At 32.6% G+C, this 23,321-nt stretch overlaps 2 protein-coding genes across 2 annotated transcripts; both read left to right on the top strand.

The window, feature by feature from the left end:
• The first annotated feature begins 556 nt into the window (after nucleotides 1–556).
• On the top strand, nucleotides 557–14,147 carry LOC133831375 (uncharacterized). The gene is made up of 3 exons (XM_062261641.1): nucleotides 557–1,562; nucleotides 12,549–13,472; nucleotides 13,714–14,147. The coding sequence occupies exons 1-2, from the start codon at nucleotides 1,489–1,491 to the stop codon at nucleotides 13,270–13,272; spliced, it is 798 nt and encodes a 265-aa protein (XP_062117625.1). The 5' UTR covers nucleotides 557–1,488; the 3' UTR covers nucleotides 13,273–13,472; nucleotides 13,714–14,147.
• Nucleotides 14,148–17,249: 3,102 nt separating this feature from the next.
• Nucleotides 17,250–22,331, top strand: LOC133831377 (putative F-box protein At1g23770). Its single transcript, XM_062261644.1, has 2 exons — nucleotides 17,250–17,492; nucleotides 18,729–22,331. The coding sequence occupies exon 2, from the start codon at nucleotides 18,802–18,804 to the stop codon at nucleotides 19,852–19,854; it is 1,053 nt and encodes a 350-aa protein (XP_062117628.1). The 5' UTR covers nucleotides 17,250–17,492; nucleotides 18,729–18,801; the 3' UTR covers nucleotides 19,855–22,331.
• The last annotated feature ends 990 nt before the right edge of the window (nucleotides 22,332–23,321 follow it).

The following is a 23,321-nucleotide window of genomic DNA, read 5'->3' as shown; positions in this document are numbered from 1 at the left end:
AAATAATAATATTAAAATATTATATAAAGGATATGTAAATGTAGATATTGATTAATTGAAGTTTGTGAATGACTATTATAAATATATATATAAAGGAGCTGATGGAAGATATATTTGTGAATTTTAGCTAAATATTATAAAGAAAATGTATTACACCACCAAAACATATTTTTTTTTTTAATTTACTTTAAATTTTTACATTATACCATACATCAACTTCTTTATTTTTTTCTCTACATTATTTAAATATTATATTTTTTAAAAATATTTTATTCATTTTAAGAAATAAAATAATTAAATATAATAGTATCACATTTTCATATTTTTATTAGTTTTATTTCCAAATTATGGTATTCCTATAAGTGTTACAGTAAAAAGAAAATGCTGAAAAAACTGATTTGATATTTTTTTTTTCATATAGTGGAAAACTATAAAAATAATTACAATAATAAAAGATAATAAATTAAAAAATAGTAGAATAATTATGTAATGTTAAAATTTATGTGTGAAAAAAATGAAAAAAAATATATAATGAGAAAAGAATAAGTACAAAAATAAAAAAAAACAAAAGAAATGATGAATGAAAAAAAATAGATGAATAAATAAGAATGAAAAGAAGAAGAAGAAAATAATGGAAAAATGAAAAGAAAAGAAAAATATGAATGAAAAAATTGGTAGAAAAAATGGAAGAAGAAAAAAAAAGAAAAAAAAGCTCATATGTGTGAAAAAAGAAAAATAATGGAAGGAGAAAATAATAAATACAAAAATGAATAAAAAATAGAATGAAAAAAACTGAAAAAATATGAAAAAAAATACAAATGAAAGAAAAAAAATAGATAAATGAATAAAAATGAAAAAAAAAAAAGAAGAATGCAAAAATTGAAAGAAAAAAAGATGAAGGAAAAAATTGGTAGAAAAAAAAAAGGAAAAAGGAAAAAATGGAAGAAAAAACAAATTAGGAAAAAAAATAATAAAAAATAAGGGAAAAAATAAAAAAAATAAAAATCAAATTACATTCAAAATCAAATAAAACATAACTATGATAAAAAAAAAAAAGACATTTCCATATTTTAGTTAGCTACTAATTGTGTTTTCCATACTTTAATTTTTTTTCTAATAAATTTCTCATACAAATTAAGAAAAATATAACTCCATATTTTTGCACATTGATAGCATAAAAGTCATATTTTTTTAAAATTCCCTATATTTTTTTTAAATAAAATTTTTCATTGCCACAAAAACATGGATTTATCCTTTTCTTTTTAAAGTCTACAAAATAAAAGAGTAAGAATTCGAGATCATATTACAAAATATGGGCCTGTCGAAATATGGGCCGGGGTCTATCTTTTTCGGGCTTTCTGGTCTGGCTACAGCTGTGCATGCATATATATCTTGTGTATGCTTCAAAAGATCCAGAAAGAAACTGTAAGAAAAAAAAAGAAGAAAAGATCGAGACAGAGGTAGAAACTGAGAAAGCAACGCAAGAAAATGAAGGGACAACGCAAGAAAATGCTGCAAAGAAACTACTGGCAAATGAGGGGAAGAATGTACTGGCAACACAGGTATTATCTTCATCATGTTGTTGTGATCGATTTTACGTTGTTTTTTGTGATCGGGTCGGATCGGGGCGGGCGGGAGTATATTAGGTTCGGGTCGGATCACTACCGGGTCGGATCAGATCCGCCCATTTACATCCCTAGTTTCATGTTGTGATCAAACTGTAGAATTTCATACAGATTGTTATTGTTGATTGATAAATTTGTGCTATGGGTTGTTATCTTTTTTGTTGCCGGCTTGAGATTAGTATTAATACACGTACAACATGGAATCCGTGAAGACTAAGAAAATTTCTGCTGATGCTGCAGGTTGGATGATGGTTTTTTTATTTATTTATTTTTTGTGAAGATTTTTTTTACTGTTTGGATAAGGATTTGTTTGTGTGGATGGATGTCAATGGCATTTTGTGCTTTTTTCGTTTTGTGGGAAGTTTTTAATAGAAAGTATTTAAATATGTGTATTGAATGAGAAATCTTTTCAAATCATTGTAGTGGATTGTAAAGATGGCAACTATTATTAATGTGCAATACCATGCCTTTAATACCTTTTCGTTACAAGGGTTGTAACACGGAATTGAATTTTGAGTGTTGAAAACAGAGAATGAACAAAATGCTTGAAGCTTTGTATTTAAAATGTGAAGACTTACAAATGAACTCGAGCTCACGGTATATATAGACAAGACAGGGACAACTAACTAAAGACAAGGAATACAACTGAAAACTAACAAACTCTAACAAACATACTCTAACAGACTACAACAACGTAACAATACAAAGAACCAACTGTAAATACAAGTAAATAAAAGAACTAACAGAAAGAAAACTAATAAATAACTAACTGACTAACTAGAAATCTTATTAGCCTCCCCTCAAGATGGACGGTATAGATCATATACTGACATCTTGACTATGTGAGAAGATAAAAGTGTTGATGGGAGTGGCTTGGTGAAGGCATCAGCTAGTTGTAGAGAACTTGGTACCGGACTTAATCTGATTTTGGACTGTGTGATCTTTTCTCGAATGAAATGGCAGTCCAATTCAATATGCTTCGTACGTTCGTGAAATGCCGGGTTGTTAGCTATATGTATAGCTGATTGATTGTCACAATAAATAAAGGCAGGTTGAGAATGTGAGATGTGAAAATCATCTAGAAGATATTGTATCCAAGTGATCTCACTTCCTGTTGCAGCTAATGCACGATATTCAGCTTCAGCTGAACTTCGAGAAATTGTGGGCTGCTTCTTGGTTTTCCAGGAGATTAAGCAATCTCCTAGAAATATGCAAAAACCAGTTGTAGATCGTCTTGACATTGGGCAAGAAGCCCAGTCAGAATCTGAGAATCCCTTTAAGTGTAAAGAAGAAGAACTTGAGTAGAGCAAGCCTTGACCAGGTGTTCCTTTGAGATATCTGAGGAGATGATGTGCAGCTTGCATGTGAGGAGTTCGAGGAGCAGACATAAATTGGCTTAATGTATGTACTGCAAAGGTGATGTCTGGTCTTGATAATGTAAGATATAGAAATTTGCCAACAAGCTGTCTGTAGGAAGAAGGATCAGTCAATAACTCTCCTTGTTGGTCATCGAATTTGAGTCTTGGATCCATTGGTGTTTTACAAGGTTTGCTGCCTATGAATCCACTATCTTGAAGGAGCTGGAGAGTGTATTTTCTCTGTGAAAGAACCAAACCATCAGTAGACCTTGCAATTTCAAAACCGAGGAAATACTTCAATGGTCCGAGAATTTTTAAAGAAAACTTGGCATGAAGCTTGGTTTGAAGTTGATGCAGAAGAGTGAGATTTGGTCCAGCTAGTATGATGTCATCGACATATACTAGAAGAGCAATGAAAGTAGTGTTTGATCCGCGGGTGAAAAGCGTGTAGTCTGCTAGAGACTGAATGAATCCTTCCTCCATTAGAGCAGTAGAGAGCTTTTGGTACCATTGTCTTGAGGATTGTTTCAATCCATAAATTGATTTCCTTAACTTGCATACAGTGTTGGAACCTGCAAGGGGAGAAGTAGGTAATATTAGACCCTTTGGTAAAGCCATATAGACTTCCTCATGGAGATCTCCATTGAGGAAGGCATTATTAATATCTATTTGTAATGTATGCCATTTGTTAATGGTGGAGATAGCTAGAAGTAATTTAAATGTGACCATCTTGGCCACAGGTGAAAAAGTGTCGAAGAAGTCCAATCCTTCTTGCTGTTTGTATCCTTGGGCAACTAGTCTTGCCTTGTGCCTCTCAATTGAACCATCACTGTTGTACTTGATTTTGTACACCCAACGACAACCGATTGCTCTTTTATTTGGTGGTAGGGAAACATAGGTCCATGTGTTGTTTTTGAGTAAAGCATCTAATTCATTTTGCATGGCTTCAATCCATACTTGATGTTGAGCAGCTTGATTGTAGTTGACAGGTTCATATGAATCTGTTACAGCAAGAACAAAATGTTTGTAAGAAGAGGATAAGTTATCATAATTGAGAAATTTATTTATTGTATGAGGAGTAGAAGTATTGTCTTGAATGACAGAGTGACATTCATAGTCTCTCAGATAAGTTGGAGGTCTTGAAATTCTGTTTGTTCGTCTTGGTCTATCTGGTTGAACAGAGACCATGGAAGCATCATTTTGTGTGTCATGTTGGTCATTTATGGTAATATGATCTGCTGCATGATCATTGTGAAGTTGATCATTGCCTGCTGGTGTAATAACAATATCTTCTACCTGCGGAGAATGATCATGGCACTCCAAGCTAGAATCTGAGTTAGGAAAATCTTCAACTTGTGTGTTAGATATGTGGGGAGATGGAAAAACTATGGTTGAAAAAGGATCAATAATATCAGTATCTGTGTTCAACTTATGAAAAGGAAATATATGTTCATGAAAAATGACATTTCGAGAAACAAAAATATCATGAGTATTAATATCATATAGTTTATATCCCTTTATTCCTTGAGGATAGCCTATAAAAACACAAGTTCTTGCTCTTGGAGTAAACTTGTTTCTGTGAGAAACTGAGGTAGATGCAAAAGCCAAACAGCCAAACACTTTCATATGATCATACGGAGGTAACTTATCAAACAATAATTCAAAAGGTGTTTTATTATTCAAGTTAGGTGTTGGTGTTCGGTTAATTAAGTAAGCAGCAGTCATAACACATTCACACCAAAAACGTATAGGTAATTTTGCTTGAAAAAGAAGAGCTCTAGCCACATTCAATAAATGTTGATGCTTCCTTTCGGCTATAGCATTCTGTTCAGGTGTTTCAACACATGTAAATTCATGTAAAATACCATGGGAAGCAAACAATTCTTTGAAAACAAGCTCAGGAGCATTATCAGATCGAAAAACTTTAAAAATACAATTAAATTGAGTTTGTATATAAGACAGAAATTGAGGTATTATGAATAGAACATCTGATTTCTGTTTCATTAAATAAATCCATGTGAACCTAGTTTTATCATCAACAAGTGTAAGAAAGTATCTATATTTGGCATGTGATTGAATATGGTAAGGTCCCCATGTGTCACAATGGATTAAATCGAATTTATCATTAGCAAAACTAACATGTTTAGAAAAAGAAAGTTTTCTTTGTTTTGCCAGAGGACAGATATAACAAGGAATTTCTTTATTCATATCATCAATATTACAATTGAGTTTATTGAAAAGTAAAGATATATATTTCTTGGATGGATGTCCAAGTCTGGAATGCCAGATATCAGCAGTTACAGCAAGAGAACAAGTAGCAGTATTCGAGTTATCCAGCACATACAAGCCATTGCAATTTTTACCTCTGCCAATCACTCTCTTGTGATGGAGTTCCTGAATACAAAACTCATCAGAATCAAACAACACTTGAAAATCATTTGTACTAGTAAGACTGCTTACTGATAAGATGTTAAACTTAAAGTTAGGTACATATAAAACATTTTCAAGTATTATGTCATTAGTTATGCAAACTGTACCACTTTGACAGATTACTAAGACTTCATTATTTGGCAAGATTAACTTAGTAGGAATAACATGCATAATACTTTGAAAAAGTTTTATATCAGTACATATATGCCTAGTAGCACCCGAATCTATAATCCAAGTATTAGTTTGAAAATTGAAAGGAGCACAGGTAAGTACCATACCTCCATTACCTGTTTGTCCAGTAGGATCTGACATAGGCATGTTTGTGCTTGTTTGTTGGCTTGCCAGCAGGTTAAGTAGTTGTTGATACTGAGTAACACTTAGTTGTGGCAGAATTGTATGTGCTTCTTCATTTGTGCTTGGCTTTTCATCATTTGAATGCACCTGATTAGCTGCAGCCTCAGTCGATTTGTTACCTTTATTGTATCCAGGAGGATATCCATGGAGCTTGTAACATCTTTCGACTGTGTGACCATGCAGATTGCAATGAGTACAAAATGGTCTACCTCGCCTATTTGACTGATTTCTTGTGCCTTGTTGAGCAGATTTGTTGAATTTATCGCCTTGGAAAGCGAAGGCAAGTGCAGGATCATTGTTTGAAGCAAGGTATCCCTTCTGGTTTTCTTCTTGAGTAACCAAGTGAAAAACTCGATTAACTTCTGGCAAAGGATCCATTAAAAGTATACTTCCTCGAACCTGAGAATAATTGTCCGAGAGCCCCATCAAGAATGACATTATGTATTCCATGTGATGATGATCTTGCAGTTTCTTTACACCTCCACAAACACATCCATTACATGTACAATTCGGTTTGTAATTTGAGAGCTCCTCCCAAATAGTTTTGAGTTTGGTGAAGTAAATTCCTACAGACTGAGTATCTTGCTTGAGATTCATAAGACTTTTCCTCAGATTGTAGATATGAGGACCATTTCTTTGGTGAAACCTCACCTTAAGATCAGTCCATATGTTTGCTGCAGACTCATCATAAAGGATGCTGGAAGATATTTCTTTAGAAACAGAATTGAGTATCCAGGAAATGACAATATTGTTATTCCTTAACCATGCATTATAAAGTGCAGAATTAGAAGGTGAGGGTGGAAGAATTGAACCATCAAGAAATCCCAGCTTGTTCTTGACCGAGATAGACAATTGCATTGCACGACTCCAAGATACATAGTTATCTTGCCCGGTAAGCACTTGAGATACAAGAACAATTCCTGGATTGTCACTGTGATGTATGTAATATGGATTTGTTGGATCTTCTAAAGGATTCTTGGAACTTGTCATTCTTGATTCAGGACTTTCATGGCGCCTTGGAGGAGATGGACTATCATTGGTGCTAATCGGTTGATTGTCCGATTCAAGAGACACTCCAGCAATTCCCTCATTTGCCATTGCAAAAAAACAGAAACAAAAAAAATGATTATGAACAGAAATCAAAAACAAGGATTGATCGCAATACCAGAAGCTTGCTGAAGAACTTGCTAGAAAGCAACTTAATCGCCAGAGAAACAGAGGAGTAAAAACGCGATCGGTGCCGGAGAAGACAGAACACCGTGATCGGAGAAGACGAGACTCGTCTGAGAAAGAACTAGGATCGATCGGGGAACGTATAACCTTCCCGCTCTGATACCATAACACAGAATTGAATTTTGAGTGTTGAAAACAGAGAATGAACAAAATGCTTGAAGCTTTGTATTTAAAATGTGAAGACTTACAAATGAACTCGAGCTCACGGTATATATAGACAAGACAGGGACAACTAACTAAAGACAAGGAATACAACTGAAAACTAACAAACTCTAACAAACATACTCTAACAGACTACAACAACGTAACAATACAAAGAACCAACTGTAAATACAAGTAAATAAAAGAACTAACAGAAAGAAAACTAATAAATAACTAACTGACTAACTAGAAATCTTATTAGCCTCCCCTCAAGATGGACGGTATAGATCATATACTGACATCTTGACTATGTGAGAAGATAAAAGTGTTGATGGGAGTGGCTTGGTGAAGGCATCAGCTAGTTGTAGAGAACTTGGTACCGGACTTAATCTGATTTTGGACTGTGTGATCTTTTCTCGAATGAAATGGCAGTCCAATTCAATATGCTTCGTACGTTCGTGAAATGCCGGGTTGTTAGCTATATGTATAGCTGATTGATTGTCACAATAAATAAAGGCAGGTTGAGAATGTGAGATGTGAAAATCATCTAGAAGATATTGTATCCAAGTGATCTCACTTCCTGTTGCAGCTAATGCACGATATTCAGCTTCAGCTGAACTTCGAGAAATTGTGGGCTGCTTCTTGGTTTTCCAGGAGATTAAGCAATCTCCTAGAAATATGCAAAAACCAGTTGTAGATCGTCTTGACATTGGGCAAGAAGCCCAGTCAGAATCTGAGAATCCCTTTAAGTGTAAAGAAGAAGAACTTGAGTAGAGCAAGCCTTGACCAGGTGTTCCTTTGAGATATCTGAGGAGATGATGTGCAGCTTGCATGTGAGGAGTTCGAGGAGCAGACATAAATTGGCTTAATGTATGTACTGCAAAGGTGATGTCTGGTCTTGATAATGTAAGATATAGAAATTTGCCAACAAGCTGTCTGTAGGAAGAAGGATCAGTCAATAACTCTCCTTGTTGGTCATCGAATTTGAGTCTTGGATCCATTGGTGTTTTACAAGGTTTGCTGCCTATGAATCCACTATCTTGAAGGAGCTGGAGAGTGTATTTTCTCTGTGAAAGAACCAAACCATCAGTAGACCTTGCAATTTCAAAACCGAGGAAATACTTCAATGGTCCGAGAATTTTTAAAGAAAACTTGGCATGAAGCTTGGTTTGAAGTTGATGCAGAAGAGTGAGATTTGGTCCAGCTAGTATGATGTCATCGACATATACTAGAAGAGCAATGAAAGTAGTGTTTGATCCGCGGGTGAAAAGCGTGTAGTCTGCTAGAGACTGAATGAATCCTTCCTCCATTAGAGCAGTAGAGAGCTTTTGGTACCATTGTCTTGAGGATTGTTTCAATCCATAAATTGATTTCCTTAACTTGCATACAGTGTTGGAACCTGCAAGGGGAGAAGTAGGTAATATTAGACCCTTTGGTAAAGCCATATAGACTTCCTCATGGAGATCTCCATTGAGGAAGGCATTATTAATATCTATTTGTAATGTATGCCATTTGTTAATGGTGGAGATAGCTAGAAGTAATTTAAATGTGACCATCTTGGCCACAGGTGAAAAAGTGTCGAAGAAGTCCAATCCTTCTTGCTGTTTGTATCCTTGGGCAACTAGTCTTGCCTTGTGCCTCTCAATTGAACCATCACTGTTGTACTTGATTTTGTACACCCAACGACAACCGATTGCTCTTTTATTTGGTGGTAGGGAAACATAGGTCCATGTGTTGTTTTTGAGTAAAGCATCTAATTCATTTTGCATGGCTTCAATCCATACTTGATGTTGAGCAGCTTGATTGTAGTTGACAGGTTCATATGAATCTGTTACAGCAAGAACAAAATGTTTGTAAGAAGAGGATAAGTTATCATAATTGAGAAATTTATTTATTGTATGAGGAGTAGAAGTATTGTCTTGAATGACAGAGTGACATTCATAGTCTCTCAGATAAGTTGGAGGTCTTGAAATTCTGTTTGTTCGTCTTGGTCTATCTGGTTGAACAGAGACCATGGAAGCATCATTTTGTGTGTCATGTTGGTCATTTATGGTAATATGATCTGCTGCATGATCATTGTGAAGTTGATCATTGCCTGCTGGTGTAATAACAATATCTTCTACCTGCGGAGAATGATCATGGCACTCCAAGCTAGAATCTGAGTTAGGAAAATCTTCAACTTGTGTGTTAGATATGTGGGGAGATGGAAAAACTATGGTTGAAAAAGGATCAATAATATCAGTATCTGTGTTCAACTTATGAAAAGGAAATATATGTTCATGAAAAATGACATTTCGAGAAACAAAAATATCATGAGTATTAATATCATATAGTTTATATCCCTTTATTCCTTGAGGATAGCCTATAAAAACACAAGTTCTTGCTCTTGGAGTAAACTTGTTTCTGTGAGAAACTGAGGTAGATGCAAAAGCCAAACAGCCAAACACTTTCATATGATCATACGGAGGTAACTTATCAAACAATAATTCAAAAGGTGTTTTATTATTCAAGTTAGGTGTTGGTGTTCGGTTAATTAAGTAAGCAGCAGTCATAACACATTCACACCAAAAACGTATAGGTAATTTTGCTTGAAAAAGAAGAGCTCTAGCCACATTCAATAAATGTTGATGCTTCCTTTCGGCTATAGCATTCTGTTCAGGTGTTTCAACACATGTAAATTCATGTAAAATACCATGGGAAGCAAACAATTCTTTGAAAACAAGCTCAGGAGCATTATCAGATCGAAAAACTTTAAAAATACAATTAAATTGAGTTTGTATATAAGACAGAAATTGAGGTATTATGAATAGAACATCTGATTTCTGTTTCATTAAATAAATCCATGTGAACCTAGTTTTATCATCAACAAGTGTAAGAAAGTATCTATATTTGGCATGTGATTGAATATGGTAAGGTCCCCATGTGTCACAATGGATTAAATCGAATTTATCATTAGCAAAACTAACATGTTTAGAAAAAGAAAGTTTTCTTTGTTTTGCCAGAGGACAGATATAACAAGGAATTTCTTTATTCATATCATCAATATTACAATTGAGTTTATTGAAAAGTAAAGATATATATTTCTTGGATGGATGTCCAAGTCTGGAATGCCAGATATCAGCAGTTACAGCAAGAGAACAAGTAGCAGTATTCGAGTTATCCAGCACATACAAGCCATTGCAATTTTTACCTCTGCCAATCACTCTCTTGTGATGGAGTTCCTGAATACAAAACTCATCAGAATCAAACAACACTTGAAAATCATTTGTACTAGTAAGACTGCTTACTGATAAGATGTTAAACTTAAAGTTAGGTACATATAAAACATTTTCAAGTATTATGTCATTAGTTATGCAAACTGTACCACTTTGACAGATTACTAAGACTTCATTATTTGGCAAGATTAACTTAGTAGGAATAACATGCATAATACTTTGAAAAAGTTTTATATCAGTACATATATGCCTAGTAGCACCCGAATCTATAATCCAAGTATTAGTTTGAAAATTGAAAGGAGCACAGGTAAGTACCATACCTCCATTACCTGTTTGTCCAGTAGGATCTGACATAGGCATGTTTGTGCTTGTTTGTTGGCTTGCCAGCAGGTTAAGTAGTTGTTGATACTGAGTAACACTTAGTTGTGGCAGAATTGTATGTGCTTCTTCATTTGTGCTTGGCTTTTCATCATTTGAATGCACCTGATTAGCTGCAGCCTCAGTCGATTTGTTACCTTTATTGTATCCAGGAGGATATCCATGGAGCTTGTAACATCTTTCGACTGTGTGACCATGCAGATTGCAATGAGTACAAAATGGTCTACCTCGCCTATTTGACTGATTTCTTGTGCCTTGTTGAGCAGATTTGTTGAATTTATCGCCTTGGAAAGCGAAGGCAAGTGCAGGATCATTGTTTGAAGCAAGGTATCCCTTCTGGTTTTCTTCTTGAGTAACCAAGTGAAAAACTCGATTAACTTCTGGCAAAGGATCCATTAAAAGTATACTTCCTCGAACCTGAGAATAATTGTCCGAGAGCCCCATCAAGAATGACATTATGTATTCCATGTGATGATGATCTTGCAGTTTCTTTACACCTCCACAAACACATCCATTACATGTACAATTCGGTTTGTAATTTGAGAGCTCCTCCCAAATAGTTTTGAGTTTGGTGAAGTAAATTCCTACAGACTGAGTATCTTGCTTGAGATTCATAAGACTTTTCCTCAGATTGTAGATATGAGGACCATTTCTTTGGTGAAACCTCACCTTAAGATCAGTCCATATGTTTGCTGCAGACTCATCATAAAGGATGCTGGAAGATATTTCTTTAGAAACAGAATTGAGTATCCAGGAAATGACAATATTGTTATTCCTTAACCATGCATTATAAAGTGCAGAATTAGAAGGTGAGGGTGGAAGAATTGAACCATCAAGAAATCCCAGCTTGTTCTTGACCGAGATAGACAATTGCATTGCACGACTCCAAGATACATAGTTATCTTGCCCGGTAAGCACTTGAGATACAAGAACAATTCCTGGATTGTCACTGTGATGTATGTAATATGGATTTGTTGGATCTTCTAAAGGATTCTTGGAACTTGTCATTCTTGATTCAGGACTTTCATGGCGCCTTGGAGGAGATGGACTATCATTGGTGCTAATCGGTTGATTGTCCGATTCAAGAGACACTCCAGCAATTCCCTCATTTGCCATTGCAAAAAAACAGAAACAAAAAAAATGATTATGAACAGAAATCAAAAACAAGGATTGATCGCAATACCAGAAGCTTGCTGAAGAACTTGCTAGAAAGCAACTTAATCGCCAGAGAAACAGAGGAGTAAAAACGCGATCGGTGCCGGAGAAGACAGAACACCGTGATCGGAGAAGACGAGACTCGTCTGAGAAAGAACTAGGATCGATCGGGGAACGTATAACCTTCCCGCTCTGATACCATAACACAGAATTGAATTTTGAGTGTTGAAAACAGAGAATGAACAAAATGCTTGAAGCTTTGTATTTAAAATGTGAAGACTTACAAATGAACTCGAGCTCACGGTATATATAGACAAGACAGGGACAACTAACTAAAGACAAGGAATACAACTGAAAACTAACAAACTCTAACAAACATACTCTAACAGACTACAACAACGTAACAATACAAAGAACCAACTGTAAATACAAGTAAATAAAAGAACTAACAGAAAGAAAACTAATAAATAACTAACTGACTAACTAGAAATCTTATTAGGTTGTAATTCTTAAAATTTCCTCAGTTTATATATGTTAAAATTGGTGAGACGAAAAGATTCTGTTAAAAGAAATAGAATATTCTGTTAAGTTTATTATATAGGCAAGATATATATATATATTTAGTTATTGAGCATTTTTTTTCATATATGTATTTACAGTAGGGAACTTCGAGATGTTGGCCATAAAATAACATTGTTGGACAACCTTTTGGATGAGACAATCAACGAGGTTAATGCATTACAACCTGAGTCAGATGTGATACTACATTGCATCAAAGAAGCCCTTTATAGACTGAGAAGGAAGGTTCGAAACTTGAAGAACAGAAGAACTAGCCTCAGCAGGGATCACTGTATTGTTGTCACTGTGAGATTGAGATTGGACTCTCTGAAGGAGTCCTATGAAGAGACTTTGAGGAAAGTTCAAGATTTGAGGACTTTTCTTGGTGAAGTTGAAACTGTTCCTTGTTTCGCAGGAGATCTAAGATCATACATTCAGGAGTTAGATGAGTATATTCATAGCAGAAATTATGAGAATCAAGTCTTAGAAGGCTGTGGATTGACTTCTATTTGGGGTCTGCAAGCTGAGAAGGAATTGAGCAAGGTACAGGCATTATCAATTGAGCTTTCTGACTTGATGATTTCTCTCGGTCTAATGTGTGGAGGAGAGTATTGGATAGTAATGAAAGAGGTGATCCCACACATCAAGCTCACTGATAACAGTGAAATGGTAAGGAGAAACTTATCCTTCATTAATTCTGCTGCGTTAATTGTTGGAAAAGAGACTTCTAAATGCATCTGGGGGAGGAGGAATAGGAATACTCTTCTTGATCTATTTTTCAAGGCTTTTCTCACTCTGGAACTGTGCTTGCATCTGGCAAGCTAACCAAGCTCCCCAAGAGCTACCATTCATTGTGGAAGTATTTTAAAATGCTTTGAGCCGCAGCTGAAGAAACTCAGAAGGAAGATAACAAAGGTCCAAAGTACTAATTTTGTTGGAGATGAGAAGATTTCTCAAATCAAGCAGACGTTGCATTTGGAGATCGAAAACACATGGAGCCAAGTCTATGGCTAGCTCTCTGAAAGGTATATATATATATAGCTTAAGTGCCTGATATTTGTTTATGTTTTGCTTTGTTGCTTGCTTGTTTATTGCCTAGCCAAACCATAAATATATAATATATTCTGCTGTATGTGGCTGTTTTTGGGTGATATGATTTTGACATGTGTTCGATTTCATAGCTGTGATTGAGTGCATGTATACTGTCTTCTTTTCTTCTTCCTTTAAGGTTTTATTTCACATTTTTTTTATTATTTTTTCTTGCAGGTATATACCCAGATTTCCTGCAATTTTTTTTGGGGGATTTACTTTGGAAATTGCAGAGAAATATAGGCAATGGATGAGTACTCTCTTTCTTTCAAGTTGTGTGCTTTATTACGTACAGACAGTCCCAAGGAAAATGAGTTAGAATAATGATACATACCTACTAACCAAAAGAGTTTAAAAAAATTTTGCTAGGAAAAAGAAACTGAAGGTAGATAATCGAAATTTGTAGATACTACAGTGATGTTGGAATTGAAGTATACTTGTTTCTAATATTTCTTTGTTGGATGAATATGATTGTGAATGAAGTTCTTTTCTAATATTCTTCAAAAAAAAAAAAAAAGAAGCAAATTTATGTTTTCATTTCAATATGCCTGGTTGAAAATGAAGACGTGTAGGGTTAAATTACTATATTGAGACAGTTTGATAGATTTGAGTTTTAGAAGGAACAAATGAAAAGCCAACATGTAAAAGCCTCCACACCCAATAATTTATTAAGTCATTATTTTTGCATCGATGTTAATGCATTGTTAGGCATCATTAATACATGGTTTTTGGCCTAAAATCTATGTTTTCAAGACTATCGTCATTGCATTGGTTTTGCCTTAAAATCAAGTTTTCAAGCCACCATCTATGGTGCATTGTTAGACATTGTTTTTTTTTTTTTTGCATTTTTTTTAAGTTTTAGATATGAAAAATTGGCAAACAAAATAAAAAAAATCTTGTACATGTGTTAAAAATCCATAAATTTGTATTTTGAGTGAATATTTTCTTTCGTTTAAGTTTTCAAATGGATTTTGAATTATTAATTTTTTTTAATTATGGTGCTTTAACGTGATGGATTGTAGGTGTTTTAATGGTGGTATTAATAGCAGAGATTTTTTATTTTTATTTTTATTTTTTATTGTTATAGGTAGAGAAGTTAATGAGAAGAAGATAAAGAAAACGAGAGAAATGACTTTCAAATGGCATTGGCAATTTTGTCTAATTTTTATAAAATGATAATTTTATGATTATTTTAAGGTTGTCATAGTGTATATTATGATGCATTCAACATCAAGTTGTTTGTTTTTTGGTACATATAAATAGTTAAAATTAATATTATATAAAATATAGATCAAGTGAACATATATTTTCTATATACTATTAAAAAATATTATATATGTAATGAGCTAATTAATGATAAAAACTATTAACTTAATACACGATTAAATTTTGGAAGATTTACACTCACATACATTATATTGTAATTAATTACTAATTTGTTATGCATATTTTGATATACCTACATTATAATATTAATTAACCTTAATAGTATATATTTCAAATTTATTTACCATTTTATTGTACCTCTTTTTTTTTTTAATTTAATAAGGTGTTTGTTACTTACCATTTTGATATATCATTTTATTTTCTTGTTTTATTGGCTTTTTTATTACTGAATCACTTTATTTCTTAAAAAAAAAATGTATTGTTCCAATATTTGCTTTACTTTTAGCTGTCTATGGGTATATATTTTGTGGTCTACATAATAATGACTTATGAATTCAGTATAACTTTTGTATTAGTTTAAAATTTTACTTTTTTTTAGTTTATATGTCTATATTATGAAATTTCTTGTGATTTTTGTTTATATGTACAAAATAATTTATAATCGCCTTTTGTGTTATTAACTAGTTTTTGTTTTGAATTTTGTAGTTATTTTAAACACTTGTATTTACTAACATAGTAACTTAATACTCAATAGTATCTAAATCAATGATTGTAATTTGATGTCTACCAGTATAATATTAGTAGGTAAATGTTACTTTGGATATTTATATTTATCAAAATAATAGCTAAATACTCAATAGTATCTAAATCTATGACAAATTTTAAATACTTATTTGTATCAAATTATTATGTAAATGTTACATATATTTTTGTTTTTGAAAGACCTATTTTGTCATATCCATAATTAGTTAAATATTTTCCTTGATTTGGATATTTTATATAATGGTAACTAAATGTAACATGTTACTCTTGAAAGTTCCCCGTATCAATATTTGGCAATTTTTACTTACTTGTAGTTTATTGATACTCTCATATATCAATCCCAATTAATTGGAATTCATCCTATCTCAAATGTAATTATGATATTTGTTAGATTACAACAACAAGATTTCACTGCAATCAAGTGAAATGCAGCCAAGAACAACAAAGAAAACACTATAGCAACTTCAATCTAACGAAAGTGGTACTTATGGGTAGCTAAATGTATTTGTTTATTAATTTGAATACTCTTTCCAAACATTATATATAAATATATGAGTATATTACATAAACAAATATCCATTGTTAACATACTTGCAAACATATATAGTATAAAAATGATCAATTTAACAACTAGAAAAATACTATTTCGTATCCATCAATAATTTTTTTTTTATAAATACTTTTTTATTTTTTTATTTTTAATACCTTTTGGTATCCTACATACAATAAAAGCAGATATAAATAATTAAAAAAATATATACTTTTTAGTATCCAATGAAAATAACACTATCAACATCAAAGTTTAAAAAAATATAAAAAAAACTACCACTAATTATTATGTTATACATAAAAAATCATCATTTATTTAATTATATAATTAATGGTATTTTTTTATATAATTATATACTTTTTGGTAATATTAAATAAAATAAAAACAACATTTAGTTTTCTTACATATAAACTGAATATGTAAGCAGTATAAAAATTAAGACGAAATAAATTGTATGTCATATTCTATAATAAATATGAATGTCCTAAAAGAAATTAGCCATAATGAACGTCAAAGTATGAAACAGAACATATATATGAAACAGAACATATATAAAATGGACATAAAATATATAAATCACAAGTGTGCTATAATAAACTTTTATTAAAATCAGATGCATCTAATATAGAAGTTGGGTAAAAGTTTAAATTTTGTATTAGATTTGAATGAAACATAAGAAAATAATAATAATAATAAATAACTACCAATCGGTACTCAAAATACTTAATTTTCTCAATAATCCATGCCACCTTAATATTGGTATGGTCTTCACGTTGGTTGTAGCTTCACATTCATTGTTCAAATAATAATAATGATTTTTTAGTAGTCAAATCTTCTATAAAATAAATTAGTAATAAGTCAACAAATTGATTAATTAAGCTATTTTAGGAAATTTGTTAAGTTTGTGAGTAAATTAAGGAAATATAATATTGTGTTAAATCAAATGAAATCAGTTATATACAATAATAATTAATATATTTTGGTTATATTATTTTATCCCTAACAAAATTGTTATTATTTATTCTTATAAGTATAAATGTGTAAACTCTTAACTTTTTACATAAATATTAATTTTTAAAAAAATAGATTAAGTTGGTTTTGTTTTTAAGTTTGTTAAATTTCGTGGAGTAAAAAAACAATAATAAAAAGCCCAAGCCCAAGCCATCATTATTTTATTAGGGTTTCTTTTATTTATTATTTGTTCTGGCGGCAAGATTTTTTTTTATCTTTAATCTAAATCACATTGGTCATTATATATCTCCCAAAAAATATCAGATCTCAATCGTCCACTATCTCCCTCACTTCTGAACTATCTCTATCTCTGTCTCGACGTTCTCCTGGCTCCGCTACTCTCTCCATCTCGACGCCATCCTCACTCGGTCTGTGGCTGTGGCTGTGGCTGTGGCTGTGGCACCAAGTACTCTTGCTCGGCTTTGGTGTGCCTGGCATTGTCTCCGGTGGTGGCGTGTTCTATTTGGTAATTGTATTTTTTCTCTTCCTGTCAAGGGTTTGATGGTATTGATTGTTTGATGTTTGTTCTTTCTTACTCATAGTTGTTGTTTCTATTTAATGGAAAAGGTTAGGGGTTTGCGTTTGTATTTTTATGCATGATTCGATCTGCTTTTGTTGTTCTTAATCAGGCTCGCTCTTATCATGATTTTGTAAATATGAGTATCCTTAATTTATTTTTTTGTTGACAAATTTTGGTTTTCTTTGTATATGTGTTAGTTGTGGTCTGTTAGTGTTGTTCGTAGAATGAATAATTTTTTTGATGTTTTGGATCATTTGGTTACATTCCAAATTCTTTGACTGATTACAAGTTTTATTAAATTCAAACTGTTTGTTTGGTTGTAGAAGAATTTTATCGTTCAGGTCTTTTACTATTCTTAATTTTTTTGTATCTACTTCTAAATATTTATATTCTTAGCTCTTCTATATTTTTTTAAGTGTAGTTAAGTTATAAACTCTTACTTATTTCTAAATCTAAATATAAGGTGTTGAGTTTAGTTTTCTGTGTTTATGTAAAGGACAATTAGTTTTTTCATCTCTCTTTCTATAAACAATGTAGCTTTAAGTTTTTGTAGGAATACTAATTTGAATCTTGCTTATGTGCTGATTTAATATTAAAATGCTATAGGCATATTTAAAACAATATAATTAACTCAACACTTTCTGGAAGTGAAATTATTCTCAGAATTACTGTTTTAGGAGTTGGTTTTTCTTATTTTGGGGGTTTTTTTTTACTGATGAGAGAATTGATGTTGAGATAATTTTGCTGAATCTGTAATGTGTTTGTGAATGCAAAAGGTTGTGTATACTTCTGAGTTGTTGCATGTGTTTCTGTATTAATTTGATTTTTTATTTTTTATTTTTCTAACAGGAGAAGAGAAAAGGAAAGTTCTCTTAGTTTTTTATTTTGGTTTGGTGAAATATTAATTTGCTTTTTTATTTTTTACATTCCTAACAGGAGAAGAGAAGAGAAAGGGAAAGTTCTCTTAGATTTTTATTTTGGTTTGGTGAAATATAAACTTGCTTTTTTATTTTATAATTTTCTAACAGGAGAAGGAAAGGGAAACGGAAAGTGCTCTTATATTTTTGTTTAAGTTAGGAATTTAAGTTTATTTTAAAGTCTCGGAGCACAAAAGAAGATAGAATTAGTGGTACAAGTTCATATACAAAACAATATGACAAAGAAAATCATGAAACTTTGCAGTAAGTGCAACCGCCTCGAAAGGAAACGAAAGAAAGTGTCTCCTAAATCATGGTACTACAAGGAGATTTTTTACATGATTGAGTTTTTAAGCAAAAATTATTTGAGGACGCAGAATGAAGAGAGAGAGGAGAAGGAGAAGGAGGAGAAGGAGAAGGAGTCAATAATCCCTCAACCTAGTGCTGCAGAAAACATGGATGTTGATGAACATAATAGTAATAATAGTAATAGTGGTGCGTATGTTTGTTTCCTGAGAAAGGTGCTCAGAGAAGAATCAGGAGACAACCATCACATTAACATTCACATGCTCATGGCAATTGCAGTTCATGCCATTCTTATAGAGTCTGGTTTCGTTGGATATGATCCGATTTCAGGAGATCGAGTCGATCATAAGTTTCAACAAGTATTTGTTGTTGATGATGATCATTGTCGGCCCTCGGTGTCGTTTTGCTACACCTTATCTGAGATTTTGGAAAATAACAAAAATAATGGTCATAAACCACAAACAGTAGTAGCAAAGTTGGATTTTGAAAGTTTTGGGCAATGTTTGACTGTCTCTGCAGGGTCAAGTAGTTGTGGATCGGAAGAAGAAGAAGGATCAGTAGTATTTCAAGTATCGTTATACGATCATAAACTAGAATCGATACTTCGTTTTCCATTATTAGCACAACACCGCAACGGTTTAGAACAATTCTTTTTAAGTGTGAGAGATGAACTTGCCTTTCCTCTCAAGATAAAGCTCCGGGAAGAGGCCGGGTTGCCGAGTCTGCCATGCTTTATGGGACTCCACTCAGATCTGAAGATGAAGATTTTGGAGTTTCTTCCGGGTACTGAGGTGGCTAAGTTGGAGTGCACTTGCAAGGAAATGAGGATTTTGTCCGCCAAAAAACAAAGCAACAAATTTTGGGAGACACGGATTCCATGTTGTACGTGTGATCTTCGTCATCACGGTAAAAGGTTTATCTATTGGAAAAAAGTGTATGAAGATTATTACGAGGAAATTATTGGTGTCAATATGTTCTTAGAGGAGGAACGTCAGGAAATGATGAGGAGCAGGGAGAAGATTATCAAGGAGCCAAAGAACAAGGGAAAATCTTTGCTTAAAGGTAAAAGGATCAAGATTACATAGGAAAATGATTAGATTAATGTGCTAGCATAGCAGGTATTTTTTTAAGTCATGCTAATTTAACTCTTTATCTTTTCAATTCTCTTGACAAAATGTACGGTTTCTGTTTTATTCTTTCTATTTTTGAAATAATGGCTGAGATCACAAGAGGCCAACAATGCTTTAAAATGACATTCTCTCACTCTTTCTCTAAATTAATTAATATTAATATTAATTAATAAGGTTTTGGTGATGTTTTTTTTTTTTTTGAAGAATAATGTATAGATTCATGACATCAATGGGTTGATCAGCTATTTAATTAATTAAAGCATTAAAACTAAAAAAATGTTAGTTCTAAATATACCATTAGTTTGTTCAAATCCCATATATTCCATCCAATGTGAAATATGAGTATCTGCATGTTGTTGCTGCCTGCCTGCACAAAAAATATAGGTGAGCTTAATTAAAACAAAAATAACTAAAACAATATAATATAAGTGACCTTAATCAAGCCAAATTTAGACAATGATTCCTTCACTTTCTGGAATAATGCACAGAAGTTATAGATATTTCTTGAATTTTGAGTTATGGTCAAAGCACTATCACTAGTTGATATAGAGTTTAAACTAGGTGAATATTTTATCCACTGCAGTTGCACCCATACAATAGTGTGACCGTACCCGAAGCTGAGGATTTAAGTCATGTTTTTTAATGGTATTTTTTATATTTCATCACTCAAAGGTTGTGGCACTATAAATACATCTTAAGAAAACGTTTTAGGTTAGGTTTCAAAACCCTAGAGACTCATGAGAGGCTAAAGAAGAGTGAGAGAAGCATATCTAAACTTTCTTCTTATTTCTATTCTTCTTCTCCTTTTATATTTCTCTTATGAAATTCAATGTCATTAATGGTTTCCTCTATAAATATGAACTAAATGTTTTTCTAGGGTTTTTAATGTAGTCACTTGAATTCGTATTATTTTCCACAAGGATTTTATAATTTTCTTTTTCATTTCTATTCTGACTTATTTAATTTGTGTTTAATACTTGTAAATGTCTGATCACCATGTACATGATTTATAATTTTTGTTTAAGATCTGAGAAGTGAGAATTAAATATGTTATAATTAAATAATTATAATTTACATATTTGATGAGAATACATATATGGATAGTGTAGCATTTAGTGTTTTTAATACAAAATTGTTGTGAATTTTCTTATGATCTGCAAGTGTACACTATTAATATTCAATATTCTAGTAATTGTCAACTCAGGGATTGACTTGTGTAAAATATTGCAATAAGCAACACTAAAGAATTTGGAAGGAAAACAATTAAAACGAATTTAATGAACTAAATTCAAGAAAGAAGTGATTTTTTTTTTTTGAAATAGACAGAAAAATTAAACCAAGAAAATAGACAAATAATGAATAATATGATGGTGAGAAGTTAAAATTACTGAATTCCCCTAAGATGCAATCATGGGCAAAATGTTGCGAAAAATGTCATAGCAACTGGTTCTGTCAATTAGGAAATTCAATAATTCATAAGCTTTTTTCAAAGTCTTTCTGTTTCTGATGTGATTTTCTAATCAATTAATTAATTAACTTACATATTCTCATGCTTAAAATAAACAAACTCAAAGACATTTTCTTTTGTGTCATGCATGGTCTTTTTTATTTTTTTGTCAAACCATTATAAAATTTGTGTTACTTATTTTATTATATTTCAATTCTTGAATTTATATTTTTATGTTCTCAAATTGACGAAAAACGGTGTCAATAATTTTTATTTTAAAATTAATTTTAATGATTTAGTTATTAATTAATTTAGTATAATGAAAGGTAATTTGGTCATTTTATAAAGTAGGTCAACCAAATTAGAGGGGAATATACCATTTTTAACCAATTTTCAAATTCAAAATAAAAATTACTGTATGAGTACTATTCATAATAGAGGTACCAAAGCTCAAGTTTGCAAAAAATATAGGGTACCTACCCTAAAAAAATGTATGAAAAAATCTAAAAAAGAAAAGAAAAAAGAGTTTACATATTATTTGGTTTTTTAATGTTGTTTGTGTTTTTTTAAACTTGCTTAGATAAATGGTGGTGGTAATGAGATATTGTTTTGGTTCAGTATAGATCGTATGACCTTGAGGAATTCTTGAAATGAATTGGTTGAATGTTATGACTGATTTTGATGGGATTTTTGTTGGGAAATTCTTGCTGCCATGTGCATGAACAAATCAGGTTGCAAGCTTGTGCTTTATTGACGATCACCTACCTACGATTTTGGAGATTATTTGCTTAATTGATTCATCATTGAAATCTTTTGGAGTCTTGGAAAAGTTATTGCTGCATTGTGAATAAATTTTCTGCTGAAACTTTGAGTCATTGTAAGAAGATATTTGTGATTCACAATCACACGTAAGAATTCAGAACACATATAAAGCATTGTAACATCTTACCATTTGATTTTATAAATGCCACAGTAGTAGTTTTAATTGCAGTTGTGTATTACATTTTTAAAATGTCGTGAAAAAAGTTAGACTTTTAATAAGAGAATTTTACATAAAGTGACAAAAAAACTATTTTTTTAACATTTTTATTGACACACGGATTTTTAAACTTTTTTACTGTTCATTTTACGGACTCATCCTTGCAACCTTGGTTTTCGCATCTTCGTCCCTAGCCCAGACATGCGAACCCATGCCATCAGCTGCACCTCACTAAGAAGATGAGAGAGCCCAGTCGCAGCCCAGCTCAGCACCGTGTGATGCCACCAAACCCAGTCCGAGAGAGAGCCCACCCCACAGCTGCACAACACAAGTCGCGAACCACCAGGCTCGACCCTCCTTTGAACCCAACACCCCAACCAGGAGAGCTCCATCGCCACCCTCTACAACTCGAACTCAGAACCGAGAGAACCCAGGCGAGAACCTAACCACAGCTACGCAAATCCATGTGTGTCCCGACCACGAGAGCTACATCGCCACCCTCTGCAACTCAAACTCAGAGTCGAGAGAACCCAGGCGAGAACTCGACCCTAGCTGCACGAATCCATTTGTGTTTCCAGTGGCTTAGAGTAAGTATATGGAAGGGAAGTATCACATTATTCGAGAATATGTGGCCAGGGGAGATGTGAAGGTTATGAACATTGCATCTAAAGACAATCTTGTGGATCCGTTGACAAAGACACTACCAGAAGCTACATTTGATAAGCATATCAAGGAAATGAGATTAGTATAATTACAACATTAGTTTCAATTAGTGCAAGTGGGAGTTTGTTGGGGTTTTGTGCCCTAATTAAAACTCAAATTTCTTTGTAATCTCATTTTATTATCAATAAAATAATAGAAATCATTTTTTGACTTGGTCAATCACTTTGTTGGGGTTTCAATTAGGAAATGAGATTAGTATAATTACAACATCAGTTTCAATTAGTGCAAGTGGGAGTTTGTTGGGGTTTTATGCCCTAATTAAAACTCAAATTT

This window comes from Humulus lupulus, chromosome 4 (assembly GCF_963169125.1).
Source record: "Humulus lupulus chromosome 4, drHumLupu1.1, whole genome shotgun sequence".
In the NCBI taxonomy this organism is placed as follows: Eukaryota; Viridiplantae; Streptophyta; class Magnoliopsida; order Rosales; family Cannabaceae; genus Humulus; species Humulus lupulus.
This window is presented reverse-complemented; position numbering and strand designations above follow the sequence as displayed.

Excerpts from the sequence above, each read along its gene's own strand:
- LOC133831375 (XM_062261641.1), top strand. The coding sequence starts at position 1,489 with ATGAAGGGACAACGCAAGAAAATGCTGCAAAGAAACTACTGGCAAATG. Across the intron at positions 1,563-12,548 it reads AGAATGTACTGGCAACACAG|TAGGGAACTTCGAGATGTTG; the intron begins GTATTATCTTCA and ends ATGTATTTACAG.
- LOC133831377 (XM_062261644.1), top strand. The coding sequence starts at position 18,802 with ATGATTGAGTTTTTAAGCAAAAATTATTTGAGGACGCAGAATGAAGAG.